Source organism: Morchella sextelata (assembly GCF_020137385.1).
Source record: "Morchella sextelata strain SCLS chromosome Unknown scls_14, whole genome shotgun sequence".
Classification (NCBI taxonomy): Eukaryota; Fungi; Ascomycota; class Pezizomycetes; order Pezizales; family Morchellaceae; genus Morchella; species Morchella sextelata.
In genome coordinates this window covers 353,041-375,183 of record NW_025408629.1, presented here as the reverse complement: position 1 = coordinate 375,183, position 22,143 = coordinate 353,041, and the positions used below count along the sequence as shown (strand labels likewise).

The 22,143-nt window shown below is 48.8% G+C and overlaps 5 protein-coding genes across 5 annotated transcripts; 1 reads left to right on the top strand and 4 right to left on the bottom strand.

The window, feature by feature from the left end:
• Positions 1-91: 91 nt before the first annotated feature.
• On the bottom strand, positions 92-1,945 carry H6S33_002971 (uncharacterized protein; the record flags this gene model as incomplete). Its single annotated transcript, XM_044834748.1, has 3 exons — positions 92-713; positions 1,110-1,711; positions 1,928-1,945. The coding sequence occupies 3 exons, from the start codon at positions 1,943-1,945 to the stop codon at positions 92-94; spliced, it is 1,242 nt and encodes a 413-aa protein (XP_044692178.1).
• Positions 1,946-6,048: 4,103 nt separating this feature from the next.
• H6S33_002970 (uncharacterized protein) lies at positions 6,049-6,795 on the bottom strand (the record flags this gene model as incomplete). Its single annotated transcript, XM_044834747.1, has 3 exons — positions 6,049-6,379; positions 6,507-6,604; positions 6,724-6,795. The coding sequence occupies 3 exons, from the start codon at positions 6,793-6,795 to the stop codon at positions 6,049-6,051; spliced, it is 501 nt and encodes a 166-aa protein (XP_044692177.1).
• A 6,689-nt stretch (positions 6,796-13,484) lies between these two features.
• On the bottom strand, positions 13,485-13,640 carry H6S33_002969 (uncharacterized protein; the record flags this gene model as incomplete). Its single annotated transcript, XM_044834746.1, has 1 exon — positions 13,485-13,640. One exon carries the CDS (start codon positions 13,638-13,640, stop codon positions 13,485-13,487), a length of 156 nt encoding a protein of 51 aa, XP_044692176.1.
• Positions 13,641-15,222: 1,582 nt separating this feature from the next.
• On the top strand, positions 15,223-17,137 carry H6S33_002968 (uncharacterized protein; the record flags this gene model as incomplete). The annotated part of the gene is made up of 5 exons (XM_044834745.1): positions 15,223-15,622; positions 15,686-15,720; positions 15,777-15,996; positions 16,051-16,592; positions 16,655-17,137. 5 exons carry the CDS (start codon positions 15,223-15,225, stop codon positions 17,135-17,137), a joined length of 1,680 nt encoding a protein of 559 aa, XP_044692175.1.
• Positions 17,138-17,952: 815 nt separating this feature from the next.
• H6S33_002967 (uncharacterized protein) lies at positions 17,953-20,699 on the bottom strand (the record flags this gene model as incomplete). Its single annotated transcript, XM_044834744.1, has 3 exons — positions 17,953-19,928; positions 20,002-20,400; positions 20,483-20,699. The coding sequence occupies 3 exons, from the start codon at positions 20,697-20,699 to the stop codon at positions 17,953-17,955; spliced, it is 2,592 nt and encodes an 863-aa protein (XP_044692174.1).
• Positions 20,700-22,143: the final 1,444 nt, after the last annotated feature.

The window sequence follows — 22,143 nt, the reverse complement described above, 5'->3', positions numbered from 1 at the left end:
GAGATTTCTACCTAGATTGATCGAGTTACTGATCCAATTTGCGCACCCAAAATTGGAACCCCCCAACCCTCCAACCAACCCAAAAGACCCATTATTCCTCCATCCTGCCAAAGACGCCGTCCTCCTCCTCGTCGCTCCCACGTCTCCCACCCCACCCCTCAACCTCACTCCCACTCTCTTCCAGATCCACCATACTCACATCGCCTTCGTCCTCTTCTTCCTCCTCCTCCCTCTTCACCTCGTTTACCCGTCCCAACAAGCTTCCTACTACGAGTGATGGCTGTGGGCTCCCAATTGTCCTAAACGAGCAACTTAGTAGCTCAATTGCCGACGCCAGCGCCTCATCTTCTGAGGGTGTAATCCTCGTTCTCTGCCTCGGCGTCGTGTGTTTCTGCACGAAATGGCTCGGGAAGCCAGTAGCATTCGGGGCGGTGGAAGAGCGCGGATATGATCCGGAGAGGCGTTTTCCAGGTTTGCCGGCGCCGTTGCGGATACCGCGTGGGGTTGGGCTGCCAATGTCTGAGTGCGGCGGGGGTGTAGTGTCCTCCGAGGAAGATGACGAGCTGTCGTGGTCGGCGCCGGAGTTGGAAGTCGGGGGCGTGGTGCTCGGGTTCATGGAAACAAGAATAGAGGCGGCTTCGAGGAGCTGTACTTGCTGGTGCTTGGATATTAGGAGCTTAGAGGTGTAAGACCATTCAGGCGTGTGTTCCCATCTATATCATAGGGCGTAAGTAAAATTAACCTCATTTTTCTTATGTTTTTGCGGGTGATGTGCTGTGTTGGGCATGGGTCAATAGTAATGGGAATGAAGGGGAAAACAATGGTTTGAAGAAGAAATTCCCAGTGTCATTAATAGCATATCCACTATGTAAAGAAAGCTGGGGGTATGTATATGTTGGGACCAGACAGGACCAGGCCAAGAAAGGAAAGGAAAAAAGAAAAAAACAAAGTGTGGGGTAGGAGTGATTGGTTGCAGCAAAGAGCAATGATAATAATTCCGGTTCTTGCGAACCAACCCAAAGAAGTATATAACAGAAACAACAACACGGATGAGAAGATGGAGGGGGAGCACAAACAAATGTTTCGTCAAACAAGAACTATGTTTATACCCCTTCCCACACTTGTCACACTTTAGTTCGCTCCCACTCCTCGCCCTGCTGCCCCCGGGTGCGCCTCCCAACACTAGATGTGCACCCTCACTCGCTCTACGTCTCCCTCCTGCGCTCTTCATCGCATCTGGTCCATATCCCTCAGCAATTGCACTATCACCGCTACCATTTTCCAGACTCCCTGTCTTCCTCGGGAACTGTAGGTTCTCCTCTGCCGTTGCATTGCTGTTACTGTTGTTATTGCCGCTGAGCGTCGGGCCCGGGACTACTGTTGAAGTGGGTAGGCTGCTTGGCGGGCTAGGATATCCGCTATTCCCTAATACCGGTGTCTTGCCCGCTTTACCAGGACTCCGAGCGAGCCCAGTCGGTGCTGGGAGCGAGAATGGTATTTCAGCGGCGGCCTCCTTGACTGCTTGGACTACGGCGGCCATGTTGGCTGTTCCGGCTGTCGATGACATACTCTTCCGTCGCGTTATGCGGTGGGTATTTACAGAGCCTATCGAGTGGGTTCTGTGGTGAGGGGTTTTGATAGGGAGGGCACTTGCTGTTGGGGAGGGAGGGAGGCGTGATGGAAATCGTGGGGATACGGAAGACGACGAATCCTTTAATTTTTGTCACAGATCAGATGAGTTTTCTTTCCCAACAATGATAATAATAATGATAAAAATAATAGCAAAAAACGAGTGTAGAGAGAATTTTTTTATTATGCTTTTAAGGGGGTGTGGGTGTGTGTGTGGGAAGGAAGGAGGGGGAGCGTCAAGTAAGAAACAGACAGACAGACAGGATGGATGGGATGGGGGTGGATGGGTTGGAGCTACCTTTGTGGAGGCCATCATGGAGCACTGTGGTCGACGGTCCCGGTCACCAGGCTTTTGCGCTTTCTCCAACCAACTACGAGCTTTTAATTTTAAGAAAGGTGAATGGGATTAGGCGCGAGACTAGGCGGAGCTCCTCCTTGTTTTTTGCTTTTCTTTTCTTTCCTGGATTCGTGTAACTAGCAGTGAGCTTTCAAAAAGAAGTGAATCTTTGCTTGCTTGCTTTGGTTGCCCTCTTTTTATTATTGAGTTATTATGATTTTTTTCTTTCCTTTTATTTTTCTATCCCTTATTTCTTTCTGCCTCGTTGCGATGTGCTTGTGTGTGTGTGTGTGAGTGTGATGATCTTCCACCCCAGGTGCTTGCTCGCAAATAATACTGAGCTGAGAAAATATACCCCTGCCGATGAAACCCAAAACAAGCTGCCTGTAGCTATCTTCCGACGTTGATTTCGGTTGTTGTTGTAGTAGCTAGATGGTTCCGGTAAGGTAAGGTAAGCTGCTGGCTAGAATGGAAATATATATATAAGTGCCGCGTCGATTGATTTTGTTTGTCGTACGTACGAATGTATGTAGTAGAAGTGGTAGAAGTAGTAGAAGAAGGGGGAAGAAGAAGAAGAATCCCAGGAGCTGGAAAAAAAAGTAATCCAGAAAAAAATCTCAGACCCTCCACAAAGAATTCACTATCGGATCCGGACGCCTAGAACGTAACCGTCGTTCGCTCAAAGCGGAAAGCGCCTGGTTGAATTGGACGTGGTGTTTCAATTCCCTTGTGTAACCTTATCGGGATGGATGAAGGTTGTCTGTCTGTCCGATGCTTCCTAGCTAGATGGGAGATGACAGACAGGTCTTGTTTATATGAAGAAGATGAAGAAGAAGATGCAATGCAATGGGGGGTGTATTGTATGATAGTGATGAGGATTGATGATGGTGATGAGGGAAATGAGGGAGAGGGAAGGAAGGAATGCAGGAAGAATAGTAATAATAATATCAATAAGAAAAAAGAAGAAGATCCGAGGTAATAGTAGAGTGAGCGAGTGAGAGTGAGATTGGTCGAGTGAGTGAGTGCACCGAGTAGGAACAAAATGGCAAGAAGAGAGAAAAGAAGAAGAGAGTGCAGGAGGAGAAAAAGGTGCTGGATGATGGGATAATGAACGGAGCTGGGAAGCCGGGGTACGGTATGAGTGAAGAAAGAGATCGAATGCGGATCCAAGAAGGGAGGGATGCGCGGCGAACACGTTCACGATTCCAGTCAGACTGGACTTCTGCCTGTGTCCAAGATTTTTTTTTCTTATTCATGGCATGGTATGGTGCACTCACGTATCGTATCGTCAAGGGTCGGTTACTCATATAGAAATTCAATTTTGTGCGATCACGAGGCTGATAATTTTTTTTGTTTCCCAGCTCCTAGCTTCTCTCTCTCTTTCATCAAATTCCATCTAGGACTTGGTGGAGCTTGGGTAGGGGGGGTATTTTTTTTACTGCTCTGCTTCTGCATATGTTCAATTGAGAAGCTCCCGCTTCTCAATTCCGTGGTTCCTACAGGAGAGCGTCCCTGGCTGGTCTGGCTGGCTGAAGGGGAAAAAAACAGGTCCTCCAACCAAACTTCGTCAACAACCTTTTCGTTCCTCTTCCCCACGGCAGGGCAGAGAAAAAAAAGACTCAAATTTTGAAAAAAAAAAGTGCACACACTTCCTTCAACCCCATGCACGTAAGGCCGAGAACAGGAACCAGCTCGAATCGAAGGGGAGGGACACCTACCTTACCTTACCTTACCTACCCCACCTTTTTCCTCATGCTGCTTGCTGCTTGCTGCTGGTGCTCCCAGGAACAAATCAGATGATCCGAGCAATCGATCATTCAACTTTTTTTTCCTGACGAGAGGGAAAAAAAAAAAGAATGAAAAGCTTTCTTTTCCTTTGTTCTGCTTTCCCCATCTTTTTTTTTCTTTTATGATCACCCGTACTCTAGCTGGTGATCATGTCGTATCGTTTCGGCTCTCTTTCTTTTCTTTCTAATTAAACCCGGTAAATCGGTGCAGCGCCGGCAGAAACCCAGCTTCGGAACTGACATAGCTATGCTAGAGCAGCTAGGTAAAGGGCTCTCAAGGGCAACGAGATATCCCCCCCAGCTAGCACAGTCAACCAAGATTTCGGAGCTCGGAAGACAGAACCTGGAAAGCTATTAATTGCTCTAGAGTACGGGACGGACAGACATCCGGGGGAGTTTCTCGGCAAGATCTTTGGGAGCTCGGTCCGGTTCCGTATGTTTTATTTCAAAGCATTGAGAGGCCCTACAGTGCTCTGGCGGTGATTGATACTCCTCCATAACAGGCAAACCTCTAGGTACTCAAAACCTTTGAACCTGGGGGACGTTGATTTAGGAATGGCTCGTGGTTCGTGCTTCTGGTGTTTTACCTAAACCCACCAACACATCGATGGATGTCTATCACATCACATCAACCCGAACAGGAGCTCTAGTTAGCTAAGCGAAAATCAAAAACGCCTCCATGATCCACAAAAAAAACTTCAGGTTCCTGTGCCTATGACGATCCCAGAAGCTTATACTTTTTTTAAAACCAACGCACGAGCTAGCTTCAACACTAACACAGCACCCAAGAGTGGGAGATCCGACGATTGCAAACAAAACTGCCTTCGTGCCCCGTACCGGAAACTTTACCTATCTATCTGCGTGTGATGTTGCACTCTACTCTAGCTGTGTCCCCGGGAGAATAATATCACGGTGCACCGATGATCCCCAATTCTTCCGAACTTTTTTTTTATTTGACATGATGTCGCAATTTAGTATTTTTTTTTCTGGTCTTTATCAGCGCCCACTTTATGAACCGAAAACTGCACAGCACAGGGCTTAGTTATCTAGATCTTGCTGCGCGGAGGAACTAGCCGTACATACGGACGGAAAGGCTGCAAAACAAGCTGTCAAAACGGCCGGCAACGGTAGAGGGTTGTCCCTTGGGTAGTGGTGGTGGGAACGATGTCATGGGTAGGGTGGGTTGGGTAAGGTCGGGTTAGGTTTATGGGTAAACAGCAAAACACCATATTCCCGGTGCCGGCGGGGGTAAAACCAAAACATCATAGATAAACAATTTCAAACGGATGCCTATTAATTTCACAATCTGGAGAACTAAGCTGGAGCAAGTGAACTAAAGGGCAGATCTTCAATCTCGACGGATGAAACGAAACATTTTTTGTGTATTCTGATGGAAGGAAAAAAAAAATGTTGCCTGAGTTGATCATGAGTGAGACTCACACAACCCAACCCACTGTCGGTGCGGTTCAGAATCGTTTCCACCCCCGCATGCAGGCAGCCAGCCTACCATTATCCATGTCGAGTACATGCATCATGCAGCGTAGCGATTGCCTGCTCTGCCCTGTATGATCAGCAAGATTACCCGTAGGAGATAGATAAAAAGTTTTTTATGGCGAGATGATGTGAGTAAACAGCTTGAAATTTTATTTTTCTTCTCCCCCGGTCCTGGAGATGGATTATGTCTGGTGATGAGAAGTCCGACACAGGCGGCACCATGCCACTGCTAGATGGGATGGATAGACTCGACATGTATGATACGATTTGGATTTAAAGGGCCTAGAACTGTGATGTGGCTTTAATTCCTTCAACATCACTCGAGGGCACCGGGGGTGTGGAAGGGGATGGAACTGGTACACGTTGACGATAATGCACTGCAAAGACCTCTAGGGCTGGGGAGTTGTAAATTCCTGTGACAAAGCAAAAATCTATCAGCGGTTCCCCAGGGCCGAGCTAGAGAGTGATTGAACTCATGGATGTGGAATTGATGTGAAGTGAATCGTTTCTTCCGGTATTGGCACACTCGTGGTACATTACTTTGAAACCTTGAATACAAAAAAAGAGACTTCAAAGTTTCTCTGAAACAAGGGGAAACGCTCCTTACTTCTCAAGGGAAATCTTCTATTGCCGTATATCACGAGAAGAGAGTTAGGGGGAAAGAAGATCTTAAGAAACAATAAAAGGCACAATTGCCCAGTCAATTCGACACCGGAAAGGAGTTCATGAACAAAAAAAAAAGACCGCCATCACACAATTGGGGTTAATTAGAGACCCCCACCCCTCTTTCACCGCCCCACTCTACAACCCCGCCTCTCTCCACCCAAGCTCAGGGTCTCCTTTCTCCCCATTCTTCATGTGCGCTTGCCTGGGCTTCTGTAGCGTCTGCTCCACATCCGCCTTGACCTTCGCTTCTTCGGCCTTTGCCCGCTCCGCCTCCGCCTTCTCGACACCCTCAATTTGTTGCGGCGCATCGGCAGCATAGTTTCCCGCACCACCCCGACCTCGCCATATCCGTACGGATTGACCATGCTCGGCCGGCGGCTCGGGCGTTGGCGCTTCAGATTGGTCGGAGAGAACGCCGCCGGCGAGTTCGGAGGGAACGAACCAGTTACCGGCGCCGCCGCGGCCCCTGCGGGTTGTAAGCAGCTGCTAGCCAAAGTAAAGCAAATATTGCGGACAGCTGGCTAGTTGGCAAAAAAATAAAAAGGAAAGGAAGGCCGGCCTGGGGAGTTATGTACTCGGCCGGCTCTACTTACATGTGCTTGTACCCTGCCGGAGGACGAGGCGGGGATGTCTCTTCGACGCCAACGTCGTTATACGCAGTTTTGGGCTCTTGGGCCTCGATATCCTCCTCCTACATATTTGTTAGTCCGTTGAATTGGATATTCATCTGCTCCGCCTGTCTGCCTGCAGTAGGGTACTACTCTAGCTGGCTACATGTATGTAGCTAATGGCGGGGTTGCTTTACTGTACCTTCTTCTCGAGTTCGGTTTGGGTGAACGTATTGCCCGCACCCCCGCGGCCCATTCTGACGTATCCGGACATGGTGATTTTCTTTTCTTCTTTTACTTCTGCTTTGTGGTGGTTTACTGGACTTCTCGCTCAAGGTGGGAGGGAGGTCTCGTAGCTGTAAGTGGATGGACGAGTTGACAAAGGACCTGACTATCTGGCTGGTTGGTTCGAGGACAAGTCGTGGGAGTACTACAGCTTGGTTGTTAAGGCAAGGTGTGATGCTTTGAGGTGGGGCACCTCAACTGACACAGGCATTACATAGTAACGCCTGCGCTGCATGCGAATTCTATGAAATTGAATCGCAGATAGGGCAATATCGGGGTTTACTACTGCCCAGTCCCAGGCGTACGTATTTCTCCTGGCTGGGCGGTGAGATCTACATTCATTCAATTGAGAGTACCCCCACGGGCGCCGCCAAACTGGTCCCAGCGCAGGTTCGCTAAGGTAGTCTACATGCACCTGTACTCCACTTTACCTATCTGGAGTAGAGTACATGAGTACTCGGGGCAGGTAAAAAGTACCGGACAATGCAGGTTTTTGGTTCACCAATGGGTGTGCGTGCTAGGCGTGAGCTACTGCAAAAAACCCCAGAGACAAAACTTGCATTGTCCGGTACTTTTTACCTGCCCCGAGTAGGCGGACCTCCTCTGTGGGGGAGGAAAGGAGGGAGATCTTGATGTGAGACAAGCATCTGGCGCTCCACGATTGTTGCGGTCTTGGAATAAAAATAAAAAAATATATTGAAAGGATCACGAGGGAGAGACTGAAGGGGGAGGAAAAAAAGGGCTGAGTGCATACGTACGTATTGGCTGTCCTAGAAGTATTTACATCCAGACGACGTCCCTACATGATCATGATGTGTGCAGTACAGTATGGTCGCAATCGTACTCATATCCTACCTACATATCTACGCTCTACTGCTGCCAGGACCCTGTCTATCCAATAATTCCTCCTCGGACCTTCTGAAAACTCCAATCCAATTTAATAATAGAATCCACTTGCTACTACTCATAGTTTTTTGACGTTTCCGGACGCGACCACTATTGCATGCCATACAAAAGATAGCCTTGGCGGGTTTTTTCTGTGTATGCAATAGCAGTTGCGTCCGGAAACGCTGTGAAATTGCGAGTAGCTATTCACATTTCATTTCTCTCTCACCTTTCACCCCTCGCTTTGTGCCCGGCATGTTCCCCACTACTTGCCAACGAGGCTCCAGATTTTTTTTTTCTCCCACGAGTGCGGGGTTAACCTTTTTTTTGTTTTCCCTTTACCTGGTAAAGCTGGCTCTCCAATCGGAACCGCAGGGTGCGGCCCGCTTTTTGTTACGGACTGCACTGGTTTCCTTGTGAGCGAGCACGCGCGATTAAAACGACGTCGACGTCGACGTCTACGTCAAAGCTCTGCTTTGCTTGGATCGGACGTGTGTTCCGTCCGGTGCTGGAGGTTTACGTTCCACACGGGACCTGGCCCGGGGCGGCTGAGAGAGAGGTGTGATATCGCCGTCGTTGGCGGGGAGGTGGATGGGAAAGTGGGAGAGATCTTTTCTTTTCTCTTTCTCTAAGGCTGCCAAAAAAATGATCGAGAGAAATGTTCCGATTCATGATCGGAGTCAATGTGGCACTGTCACACAACTAGTATGGGCCCCTTGGCGGGTTGGGTGTAGAGCAATGTAGAGAGGATGGGGGTGAACTTTTCGGTCGAGAAGTTTACTTTTTTGATACGGTGTTCTGATACGACGACGATTGACCGAGAGAGCCGGGAATATAGCCTGTATTCTGCTGCCCGATCAGTTGGACCGAGTGCTGCCTGCTTAGGTTGTCGACAGAGTTTCAAGTAGTGAGCGGATTGGGCTTTGTCAGGTTTGTTACGTTACGTTGGGAGCTGGGAATTACTAACACATGGCTCCATGGGCTTTGGAATGTGCTCGACGCGGACGCTGGCTTGCTGGCCCTTTGATTGGGTACGGCGGCATTGCAAATTTTCGGACTTTGCTAGCCAGAGGGAGTAGACAGATATCGTATTTCTCTTCGTGATGTCCGGTGGACATTCGATCATTGACCGTGTCCTCAAGGCCTCGTATCAGATTCGGTGCCATACTCTCCGGTTTTTTTTAAAAAAGCTAACCAACTAATTCATTGAAAATCTGAATATGGAATTATCTTATATCGGCTTGGCCTGGTAACCCTTTCTATGTGCCAGGGTTAGGTTTGAATTTAACCCTTGTTTTCATCATAATGGCTCGATCTTCAGGGATCCGGATACTGCATGCGCATAACTCTATCGACTTTCAGCTGCCTGCTCTATATGCACGCTTCCCCGTACTTTTATGTATGGGATCTTGGAAACCCGGTAGACCGTAGTAATCTCAAATTGCACTCCAATTTAAACACGAAACCTGCTCTACTGACGTCGAGGTCTGAGATCTATGTCTAGGAAATTTACAGTACTACCACTTCTAGATGTATATATCATCATAGAGCGGAGTTAATATCGGGGAATGCTAATCATTCCCCCCTACTATATAGCTATCTCTAGATGTAGGTAAATACTTAAATAGTTGTCACTATACACTTCCGGCAGTTAACCATAAGCCTTCCCCTCCTCCTCCTCAACCCATCCGTGCCTCTGCATACAAGTCTACGTATGAATCCTTCAATACTAATCCCCAAAATCTTCCCGCACAAACCCTATCACATTACCAACCCAACACATAAAAATACCCTCAGGCCTAGGGTTAGGGCTACTCATCTACCTCCCTACTCACCACCCACCTACGGCCACCCACCAAACTTATAAAACTAAAAAGCCAAAAGATCGATCATCGTCCCAAACAAAACATTCCACCCTAGGGTACTGTTGTCCTGTTGCCAGCTAGCAAGAAGCTTGTATGTATATACATAAAGCAAGTGTGGAGGAGCCCCGGAAAGCACCCTTGCGGCGTTGAAAGATCAGATATGCAGTGAATCGGGGGGGCCTAAATCTTCTTCTCTTTGCAACCCCAGGATTGTGGAAACAGCGAGTGATGGGAAGTGACGCTGCCATGTCAATTCCATATAGGACTCGACAGGGGTGTAGTGACTCCAGTTACTTTGGTCCATGGTCTAGTCCACCGGTGCCTACTTCAGGCCTTAAAGTTTTAAAACCTTGGGCGCGCGGGGGGTTAGTTCGTGTCATAAGGAAAAATTTTCCAATTGTAGATGAGGCTAGCTTTGCGGGGGTAAAGAAGAGAGAAAAAAATTTATTTCAGTTTCAATTCTCCGGAGGCCGCGGGGTTAGTTATTTAGGAATAGTAACCCTAGTCCACTAGGATCACGTGTGAGAGGTTGTCGTCATGGGGTGTCACTCGGTTGTTTTGGTTGTACATACATGTAGTTGTGGGCCGGTGGTGGGAACTGTTATTACTTGACGCTGCTCGATCCACACAATTGGAGTTTCTGGCAGTAGTTCGGAATATTATGTGATTGCGGTATTGAGAGTGTCTTTTGGAGCTGGTGTTAGTCGCCCTTTGGAATTTCTGTGGGGCCGTTGAGTAGTTGGCTGTCATTTGAATCTGGGCAAGAGGTTTTACCCCCACATGCATAAGTGCTCCGTGACATGTAGTTATCCACCTAGTCACCTATCCACCTGCCAACACCCACCAGCTCCTACACATCCACACACCCACACACCCAAATCTCTACCCCACGGCCACGTGCACTGCATGTTATCCTCCCCCACGATCGTCTACGAGAGCTATAAACCCCTAATTCCCACGCCACTCTTTACCTCCGGGTTCTGTAAGTCGGGCTGCGTTTAAAATTGGGTTGGCTTCGTCCATCCCATATCATTTATTAAGGTCTACTACCCCACTAATATCCCGTTAATGTTGTCGTCTATACTCCCATCCGTATAAATATCAATCTCTATCTCCCATTTGTATCATATAGTAGCCCGGGTTATGTAGTCCCTGTAGACTCAAGGCTCAAGGCCGGCGCGGGCTCATGCACTTTCTCTTCGCAATTGGTTCCTGGTAACGGGGAGCGAAGAGATGAGATCTAGACTCACGAGGTCTCTTTTGCCTGCTTACAGCCTCTAATTGACACATTTCTTTGGCTCGCGGGGTGGCTCATTCTTGGCTTGTGGGCTCTTATTTAGCTCGTTGGCTCGTTGGCTTTTTTTGGGGGGTTATGGGCTCTTCGGGGCCTCTTCGAGGATTTCTTACGAACTCTAGGGATCTTTTGCTTTTGTCTTATTTTCGTGTCCCTTTTAGCCCCCTAGGTGACTTATGGGGTTCTACTTTACTTATAATTTGTAGGCTTCTTTTGTTGAATGGAGTATGAGTTTGGCCTCTTGTGCATTTTTCTTTCTTTTTGACTTCAGAGTGTGGTATGTAGTTCCTCGCTTCTTTTTCTATCTCTGTTCTGGCTCCTCAGGTCCTGGCTTGTAAGCCTTTATTCTTCTGGATTGTGAGTTTTGTTGGTCTCTTAGGCCGTTAGTTTCATGAGATCCGGAGCTCTGACTCTGCCCTTTATTCCATTTTACACCGCTACATGCTTTTGAAGAAAGACCCTCCTTCATTATCCCACCAAATACCCATAGAAATAGCCATTCCGGTCCTCAGCAACGCTAACTAGTACTGCCTATACCGCACCGTAGACATCGGGTTGCTATAGTAGCTACCCGCACTACCGGCCGGCTTTCAGGTAATAGCAGCGGGCACCGGAGAGCTATAGCTACCTCCCTACCTCGAACTCCCGGGTTGCCATAGCAACCGCCGACATCCGCACTACCGGTCGTGAATTAGTAGCATCGCCGGTACAGGCTTTCAACCAGTAGCAGTGCCAGCCCGGAAATACAAATGCATAGAAAAGACGCCCGCTGTATAACGTCTGATGTCTTATAATCTAGTAGCCAGGTAGATATACACAGGAGGACAACGATAATCTCCTGAGAATACCGTATGTTGGAGGATTGGTTGGAGTCTATGATATTGAGTCTATGCCCACACATTTAAATAGCGTTTGATATCCGGGCGGTGGTATATATGGGATTTGGCTAGAAAAACAACAAAGTCATCCTCGTGGTGGTGTCTCGAATTGGGTACTATATTATAAGGAATACGAGTGTCAGATGAGCATGAGAGCGTAATTAAGCTTAAGTACTACGGAAAAGGTCTAAAATGACATAGCTTTTGGTAAACACGCTCTACAATAACACATGGTGCAAGATAACACCGTTCGATATGATCTAAAATGAAAGAATGTGATCGAGCTATTGAATATTATGGATGGCTGAGCATTGACATGGAAGGGTTATTCGGGGTTCTGCTCCATCTTGGCACACCGCCAAGATCAATCATATATCACTTCCAGCGCAGCATCCACCATGGGCGAGTGGTCTAGTGGTTAGACTGCTCGTCAGGTTAGACACCGAGTGTTTACCCAGGATACACACAAGGTCCTGGGTTCAAACCAGGGGTGGGGGTAGTAACGCACAATCAGTAATAAGTCGTTGCAGTACCTTTTGTTCTTTTTTTTGTTTTTGTTTTTTTAATTTGGAGTGAAATAAATTAGGAGGCTATTTTGATTTTTTTTTTTTTTTTGATTTTTCTAAAGGAGGAAGGGGTGAGTGGTAGGGCTAGGAATCAACCCTCATTACGATCTACCGCCGAAAACTCATGTCATTTTAGACCTTTTCCATAAACACCAATCAATCAATTACTTCGAGCTAGTAGCTCGTATATCAGCCCATTGACCCCATTACGCTCTCATATGAACAATCAATATACCATAGGAACTCTGTACCGAGTTGTCACCTTCTGGTGTACTCATAAAAACGAGTTTGAAGATGTGATGTTATTAGGATCTTGGCATAGAAACAATATATTGGCTTTAACCCTAACCCTGGTATGCATATTTTAGTAGTTTACGATTGGAAGTTTGTTAAAGCATTGGGGTGCATGTATTTATTAGTTGATCGGGGTATTATTGTATTCCGGTATTGGATAATTGTTATTGTTCATCAGAGAGCATTATTCTTTCCTTGACGATTTGAGAGCACATTCGCAGGGTCTTTTCACTCAGCATAACAACGTTCAAGAGTAGAGCTTCAATTGAGTTGAGTTTCAAGGTAGTAGCCCTCTCTGGGCTCTGGACGGCTACGAAAGCATCACCAGAAGGGAGACATTACCCTTACGATCAAACCAAAGCCTAGGGATATCTTACACCCAACTCTAAACTCCCACTCGCGACCCCGAATACCACAGCCATGCCTGGTACTCGTCCCCTAGTTTCTGTATGGTACGGGCTCAGGCTGGTAGACTCCCGCTTTTTTTGTTCCCGAGAATGATGCGGCAATTATTCGCGTTCGATCACAACACATTGTTCGAAAAAATGTTGCATTACACCTCCCCAAGGTATCTATATTACTCCGTGACTCTATTCCCTCGCTTCCTCCCCGATTGTCCATCCGTTGTCCGTCTTTGTCCATCCGTTGTCCGTTTGAGGTGCTGTAACAAAGCTAGTTAGCTACGGTGTATGTAGGTAGGCCGCGTGGGTGGTGGATGCTTGCTTACATTACGCCGAAACCGTTTCCGCGGTACGTTATCGTCCAAAGCGCAAAAGACATTATTAATCAAGCCCCCTAGTATCCCCCCCTAGTATCCCCCCCTCCACCCCCCTTCAACTCCCCTCCCACCGCCAACAAATTAAAAGTAAAAAATCGAGAAAAAAGCGAGTGTTGGTCTAGTTATTCACCACCGGCTTCACAGTCGTAAACTTCGTCGGGTTCTTGTCCAGGAAGCGGCCCATCATTGTGCTGTTGATGGCGTAGCAGAGCCACACGTACGAGATGCCGGCGGCGGCGACGGCGAGGACGGCTTGTGTTGTTGTGAGTTCCATTGTGCGGTGTGTGTGGGAGGTTGTGAGTTGTGGGAGGTGGAGGCGTGTATGGGGAGGTTGTGAGGATTGAGGTGGGTGTGGGAGGTGGTGAGGTGTTATATGCGGCGGGAGCCAAGACAGTAAGCAGCGTGGATTGGCACTGCTGACAATCTGTGGGCTGATATGCGGCTGCGGACGCTCCGGGTGGTGCAATTGGATGTGGTGGTGAGGCCTAGGGGGATCCTGGTAGGGGCTGAGCTGTTGATACTGCTCGTACTAGAGTAGCTAGCTATTTGGGTGCAGTGGAATGGAGGAGAATTGGCTGGCTTTTGGAGGTTATGGCCATTGGAAATAACATTTCAATTCTCAATTCCAGCTCTCGAATCCCCAATTGAAAACTCATGCGCACTGCAAAATAGTAGATTCCCGGGATTGGTAGCTTGTTTACCCCTATTACCTAATCAGCGCTAGGACGCGGCGGTGGTCTTAGTTAGAATGTGGGTACCTGACAAGGTCGAACGAGAACTGGTGATCTGAGCTTGGTTCTGGAAAAGATGGTACCATGGTGGGATAGGGACGTGTTCGTGTTCGTATTAAGATAGTAGAGTAACAACACCCCTATATGTCTGGACGCTTTGTGGATGGTAGCTGCTCGGCCATCTTGGAATGAGTAGAGTAGGTATGACGAGACTGTGGAAAGAGCTGTAGAACGTATGATTTAAGGTTAATTAAGCTGTGCTGATGGCTTGTTGGCCCGCTGTGTAGCCAGATATAAGCATTCCAAATGCGGACTAGCTTGGCCCAAGTATACAGCGCTATACCGGGATGGGATGGCGAGTGATTGGCTGTGAACATCGATGGGTCAAATATGTATTTAGATCTGGCTTTTGGGGATAAAGAACAGATGTGTGGTGGTACATTCTATACGGTCTATACTGACGATTTAAAATGGGAATCTCTCTTCCCAAGAAAATTTCTTCATTGTTAACCTTCTGGCGGGAAGCCTTCGATGACGACATTTGGATCTACGGAGTTCTTTGGCGGGTAAGATCAATCATGCTCTGCTGGATTTCTCTCTTAGATCTTGTTAGAGGCAGAACATGATCTTCTTGACGTAGCGAGGTACCTACATGTACATATACCCCTAATCGAGCTTGGGTTGTTCTACTTGCAGACATGTGGGTGTCCACGACATCTTCGAATGAACCGTAAAAGCAGATTGGGGCTGAGAACATAATAGAAACTTTAGGCCAACGATCAATTTTGAAAATTACTATTTGCCATCTAGTAAAACTGTTCCCGCAACTAGCAGTTTTGAACCCATTTTTGTATGGGGATCGACATGAAATGATCAATTTCGCTACCCGCAACCACAGTTTTGCAATCAGCATTTTTTCAAAATTGATTGTTGGCCTAAAATTTCTAATCTGAGAAAAATACCACCCCTAGTCCATGGACTTGGCGCGTTGTGTTAATATTGTCTATGCCATGCAATAGACGTCAGCAACAGCACTTTCATGCCATGCACACTCCTTAAATACCAAGAATATCCCCTTACCCGGGGCTATAGCTCAACAGAACAACAACAACGGCAACCACAAAGATGAGACTTCTAATCATCTTCAGTTGTCTTATCGCGTTCTTCCTGGCCCGTTGGTTCATCCTGCTCCGACGCAGTCTCCAGGCAGCAAAAAAGACCGGCCTTCCATATATCTGTAGACCACTTCACCAAGGAAACCTCGCCTACCTGTTGTGGATGCCCATCCTTGACTGCTTGATAGACTACCTGCCAGACTGGCTCGCGACAATCCTGGACCCCAGAGACTATTCGGGCGTCTACCGTAACTGGCGGTTCAAAGCAGGATATGAAAACCATAGTGTGCTAGGGGATGTGTTCTTAGTCGTGTCCCCAGGGTTCCTGGCCCTTGAGGTGGCCGATCCGCATGTGTGTGCTCAGATAACGGATAGACGCATGGACTTTGTTAAGGATTTTGATTTATATCGTCTGTGGTTGGATTGATCCTCGATTTTTCATTATATATGCTGATTGTTACTTTCCTTTCAAGTGCCGTTACGTGTATTCGGCCGCAACATCATCGAGGTACTTGATCTTTTGAAAGTGCTTATAGAGAGCAAATGCTAAGCTTTAATCAACAGACCGAAGGCGAGACCTGGAAAAGACATCGCCGCGCTGTTACGCCGCGATACACTGATGCCATTCACACATTCGTCTGGGACCAAGCAACCATTTTAGGAAGGGAAATGCTCTCGGAATGGAAGCATCTAGTAGATACAAATACGCCTATTCAAGCGCCATATACTTCGCGTGAATTCAGAGATCTAGGAACGTTGGCTAACCGCGTCGTTATGGCTGCCGGTAAGCCGACATCAAAAGAAGGCTCAAGAAATACGTTCTAACGGTAATATATAGTGTTTGGTGTCTCTTTGTCATTTAGAACAGGGCAATCCCCAGAAGAGCTGGCAGTGTCTGAATTTGCCCACTCTATGGAAACCATCAATGCAGGTCTTCGCCTTGTGTTGATGTTTCCACAATTGATAATGCCGTACGTGCCGGGTATTGGTCACCTATCGAAGGCGATGAATCATGTCACTTTATATATGACAAACTTTCTGGACTGCCACATAAACGAAAAAAACAAGCTCGAGCCCTCTACTAAAGTCGGCATATTGGACGGCCTGATGAACGCATTGGCACCGCCAGGCACTGTACCAACAGAAGTCCAGTTATCACGCAGCGACGTGATTGGAAACATGTTCGCATTAGGATTCGCTGGCTCAACAACGTTGACAGACACCATGCACTTTTCCATAGTTCTGCTTGCCCTCTATCCCAAAGTGCAGCTCTGGGTCATGGAGGAGCTGGACCAGTTTGTGACCGAGTATGGGCAGCAGAAGGACGGGTGGAAATACCACAAGGTGTTCCCCAAGCTGGTCAGGCTTTCATGTGTCCTGGTAGGTACTTTCAATATAAGCCATCCAAACCAGAAACTAGATCTGACTCTCTCAACACACAGATGGAAACGCTGCGCCTCTTCCCCGCAGTTCCCATGATCCCAAAGTACGTCGAGGACAAGCCCCAAATCCTCAGCTACAAAAACGACACCTTCACCCTTCCGCCCCAAACAAGGATCGCGCTCTCCGCCTGCGCGCTACACCGCAACCCACACGTATGGGGGGCCGACGCCGACAAGTTCCGCCCCGAGCGGTGGCTCGCTGACGACTCAAAGTCCCTACGTCCGGAGCCGGTAGAGGGGAGCTTCGTTGGCTTCAGCCGTGGAGCAAGAAGGTGCCTCGGCAGGCGGTTTGCAGAAGTGGAGTATACAGCCGTGCTGTCAGAGATTTTACGAAGCTGCAGGATCGAGCTGGCGCCTGAGAAGCCGGGCGAGACAATGGAGGAGATGAGTCTCAAGGTAAAGAAAATGTTGGAGATGAGCAATATAGATTTTACGATGCATGTTGGTGGGAGGGTGCTGCTGAGATTTGTCGAGAGGTTTTAGTTGCTCTGAGAGTTTTTTTTTTTGGTTAGGTATTTTTGAGAGTGGAGTGTTTGGCAGATGGGATATATGCAGGGATGGGTTAGGGTTGGTTTGTTTGTTTGTTTTAATCCATTTGGCCAATTAGGACTGTATTCTAAAACAGATCGATCAATTTCCCTGAATTAGCGCTATCTCGTCTGTGACAGATCTAAATACATTGAATTGGTCTCACCCCCTACCTGTCTAGCACTAAGAGGGTAGAACATGTCCGGGAGACCGAGATTGGCCGACCCCCTCACGCTGTAAACCCTCGGGCAGCTTTTGAAAACGATGTCGAAGAGCACTGATACAAGTTCTTTACTATACTTGCGTGTCCGTGGTGGAAAGAAAATGTATCTTTTTCTTGGGCGGAATTTCGGTCATGGTGTATCACTCGGGGGTTCTTGGCGGCGGTCTGCGGGCTCCCATAAGGTGAGACCGGGTACGAGGGTCGATTTAAAGGAGGATGATGGTCACAAGGAGGAGAAAGAGAAAGAGAAAGAGAAGGAGCAGGAAGGAAGGGAGGAAAGTTCTGATCATCTGTACAGTTCATTTTTTCGTGGTCGTAACGTAGCCCATACATACAATGTCATCATCATCGTCATAGCCATCAGCCGAAAAGAAAGAAAAGAAAGAAAAGGTATATACAAGGCAATAACAAGACAGAAAAAGAAGAAGAAAGGAAGAAAGAAAAGAAAAGAATGGTATGTATAGACAAACGAAACTCCCGCATCACACTCCATCACTCGCATCACTTTTTCATCTCCTCACACCACACACCACACACCACACAACCCTTAAGCCAAAGTAGCGCTCAAAGGCAACTTCCGACTCGAACTACCCACCTTCACAGTCCTCTCGATATCCAGCACGACCCAATCGCCCTTCACCGTGTCCCACCTTGCCAGATCCCTGTTATTCAGGTGCATGGTAACCGTGGTGCTCTGACCCGCGGGAATGCTGACCTTCTCGAAGCCCCTCAAGACATTGATCGGGTCATCTTCCAGGTCAGTGCTGATATACAGCTGGGCAACCTCCTCGCCGCCGCGCGAGCCGGTGTTGCTGATCGTTGCCGAGACCTCATAGATGACGTCGTAGAGCGAGGGATTACCGCCAGGCGCGCCACCGGCCGCCGGGATGGGCTGCGGCGAGGTGTCGTATGCGCCTTCGGGCGCCTCGTAGGTGGAGTCCGATGGGATGGCGGTGGCGTTGTCGAGGTAGGGGTAGACGAACTTGGTGACCTTGACGAGGCCCTCGGGGAAGGTGTAGTCGGCGGGCGAGCCGAGGGTCTTGTTGCTGTCGGGGATGCCGGCGGTGAAGCCGGTCATGGGCGTGTAGGAGCTGTTGCTGACCTTCTTGATGGTGAGGTTGGAGTAGGCGAAGGTTGTGTAGCTGAGGCCGAAGCCGAACTCGTAGCGCGGCTCGATGCCGGCCTTGTCGAAGTGGCGGTAGTCGAGGAAGAGGCCCTCGGTGAAGTTTTCCTGCGGGATGAGGCCGTTGGGCTCGTACAGGATGTCGGTGCCGTAGTCTTCACGCGTCTTGGCCATGGTGAAGGGGAGCTTTCCGGAGGGGTTGACGGCGCCGTAGAGGACATCGACGAGGGCGTTTCCGGACTCCTGGCCGGGCAGGCCGGCCCAGATGATGGCAGTGACGTTGGGGTGGTCGACGAAGGACTCAACGAGGACGGTGCCAGGCGCGTGGATGATGACGACGGTGTTGTTGCAGTTTGCGGCGACGTTTGCGATGAGCGTTTCGCCGTTGTTCCAGAGGGTGAGGTTGTTGCGGTCGCCCTCGTTGCCGTCGACGGAGACGTAGCCTTCACCGGCATCGGAGTTGACAAATGCAAGACAGACAGAGGCCTGCAGGGCCGTGGAGTTGATCTGCGCATAGGCGTAGTCGTCGAGGACAGATTGGACGACAGTGCCGTCCTGGATGGCGCGGGCCTTGATGGCCTCGAGCGGCGTGATCAGGTAGGGGAAGTTTGCAGTGCCGGATCCCCAGCCCATGGCAAGAGTTCCCTTGTTGCAGTTGCGGTCTGAGCAGCCGTTGGGGCCCAGTGGAGACTCGCCGGCGTCAGATCCGAAGATGCCAATCTGTCGCTGACCGCCGAGAGGGAGGACTCCGTCGACGTTCTTCAAGAGAACAGTGGACTTAGCACCAACCTCGCGGATACCGATGTGGTGGTCGCCCATGACATTGACGTGCTTGTTGACGAGACCCCATCCAAGCTGGACTTGGTTGTGGAGATATCCATAATCACTGGTGGTCCATGAATCGAAGTTGGTCTCGGGGTAAGTCTCGGGGTCCTGGCCAACTTTGAAGTAGGCGGCCATGATGCGGGTTGCCATATCATCGAGTCTCCATTCGGGGAAGGATCCGTTGAGCACAGCGGCGGTGAGGTTTCCGCCCCACCATGAGGTTCCAGAGCCAAAGGTGTAGTCGCCGGGCATGCTCATATCCAGTCCCGCCAAACCAGAGTCAACACCAGAGTGGTGCGCACCCCAATCGCTCATGACAAATCCCTCGAATTTGAGCTCATCCTTGAGGAGACCGTTGAGGAGGTGCGAGTTCTGGCAGCCGTAGGAGTTGTTGATCTGCTGGTATGAGCACATGATAGCACCGACACCGGCACGAACGGCATCAGCAAAGGGCCAGAGGTACATCTCGTGCATGGTGCGATCATCAATGTTGGACGAGATGGCTTGTAGGACCGGCTCGTGAGTCCCAAAGCCGTTTGATTCACCGGATTGACGGAAGTGTTCCTGCTCATTACCTATCATCCTCAAGTTAGCTCAGTCTTCAAAAACACGGGTAACTGAAAAAAAGGAAAAAATAGAAGTGCATACCGATAAAGTGCTTCGCAGTAGCAATGACTCCCGCATCCTGCATTCCCTTAACGGTCTCCCACATACCAACACCCGTCAACCAGGGATCCACTGAGAACCCTTCCCAGTTACGACCACCCTCAGAATGTCTTCCAAGAGGACCCGCAACAGGTCCAAGGGCGATATTGGCACCCTTTCCCTTGAACTCCGCGCCCATATCGTACCCACGCTTGTACATGAGACCGCGGTCCCATGTTGCCGCAGCATTCATGCCCGAGGAGAACGCGGAAGCGTATGTTCCCATACGAACACCGAGCGGGGAGTCTTGAAGACACAGGGAGGGGAAGTTGAGACGAGGGATTGTGCCGACGTTTCCGACACAGTGGTTCTGGCCCCAGCCAGTGCCGGTGGTGAGATTGACTGGTAGTTCCTATTAGTACGGTTGAAACTAAAAGGTAATGGTAGTGTCAATCATAAAGATGACACAAAATTAATGACATACCTTTCTCCAAGAGAGTCAATTGATCAACAAAGTTCCGCGCCTTGACATAGGCATCCGCCCAATCGCCAGCACCAGAAGTAACAGGAGATGGGAAATAAGGAGGGCTCAAAGGAGCAATTGGAGCGCCATCGCCGGTGTAGTTCTTCGTGTACCCAAAAGCACCGATGGGGGAGAGCAGCAGCAAAAATGTTGCTGCCGATAGCTTGGAGCTCGACATGTCTGTTGGGAATTGAAGGGTTTGGTAGACAACTAAATGTTTTCCAGGCTGTATAAGACTGAAAGCCCAAGTTTTGCTGTGAGGATGGAAGGGGGAGGTGAAAGAGGTGAAACCGGACGAGCTTTATAACTTCCGAGAAGTCGCTACTACTGAGTGACACTAGGTGATCTTCTCAAAAAATTAGAAAGGCGGTCATTTCTGCCCGTGCCGGCGAAAGAGGAAGATCAACGTCATCACGATCATCTCGAGGAGGGAATTTCTAATCGCGGGAACATGGTGTCACCATACGAAAGTGGGCATACGAAAGTGATAAACCAGTTTCCTCGCAGCACCGCGTGGGGTCGTGACCTACACAAACACAAGATGTAGAGAATGAAAGTTAATACATACGCTCGGATACTCTCCCTACACTCCCCGGGGGTCAAAACCTGTGGAGTCCCCGCAATTCGCGTTTTTGAGTTCGCTCGTACAGGTATCTCAGCTGGGACCTGGGGAAGAACCCTGACCATAACGTGGAGTTGAGTAGTTGCAGGGGCGGGAAGTTACCGGTTATGTAGGCAGGCACCTAGATGGTAGTACAGGCATAAAGCCCAACTACCTATTTTTGCCCTGAGTTCGGAGAAACTTCCTGACCAAGTGTTAGATCTTCGCAGTGCAATGCCAGAGAAGGTAACGGTCATCGCTCCGCAGGATGCCGGTGACCCAGAATGTGGTGTTTACCTGTTCCCCTCACATGGCTATTGACTGGAGGATATAAGGTGTTTAAACGACTTTTTCCGGGGAAAAGATATTCCCTGCTAAATGTGGGGCGGGGTTGCCAGGGTGTAAATAAACGGTAAGCTTAACCACGTTGGTAAACCGTAATACTGGAAGATTTAGTAGACGTCACTTCTTGGAATCTCAAACCATGGTAAGTAAACAATGCGATTAATTATGTATGCTCTCGAAGATGAAGTCTCTGAAGAGTATACTGGCCGGGACATACTCGATGAAATTAAAACGTGTAATTGAAGTCAATTCAGTGTCGAATTATTATCGTCACGATGGTTTTACCAGGTCCAGCACCCCGTTTACCAGGTCCGTAGCAGCACTTGTCCAAAAATGACCCCGTCGGTAACAGCCTCGGCCCCTAAACCGATATCATACCACAACTATTATATTATCACCAGCCCCAGTTGCTATCCAGCTAGTATCCACGATGAGCTAAGTAGCAAGGGGGGAGGAACAACAATTCAGAGAGCCGCCGTATCCTTTTTTCTCCCCAGAAATCAACTACTCTTGCGTAGGAGTAGGTGTTAGGCACGTGGCCTAGTATTTAGTATATTTCCCTCATACTCTTTAATTTCCGAATAATCGTGGATATACGTATGTGTACTTGTAGGTACATACGTAGATTACACGCAAACCGGTAGATGTGGAGTATGCTGTTAGTCGAGTAAGTAGG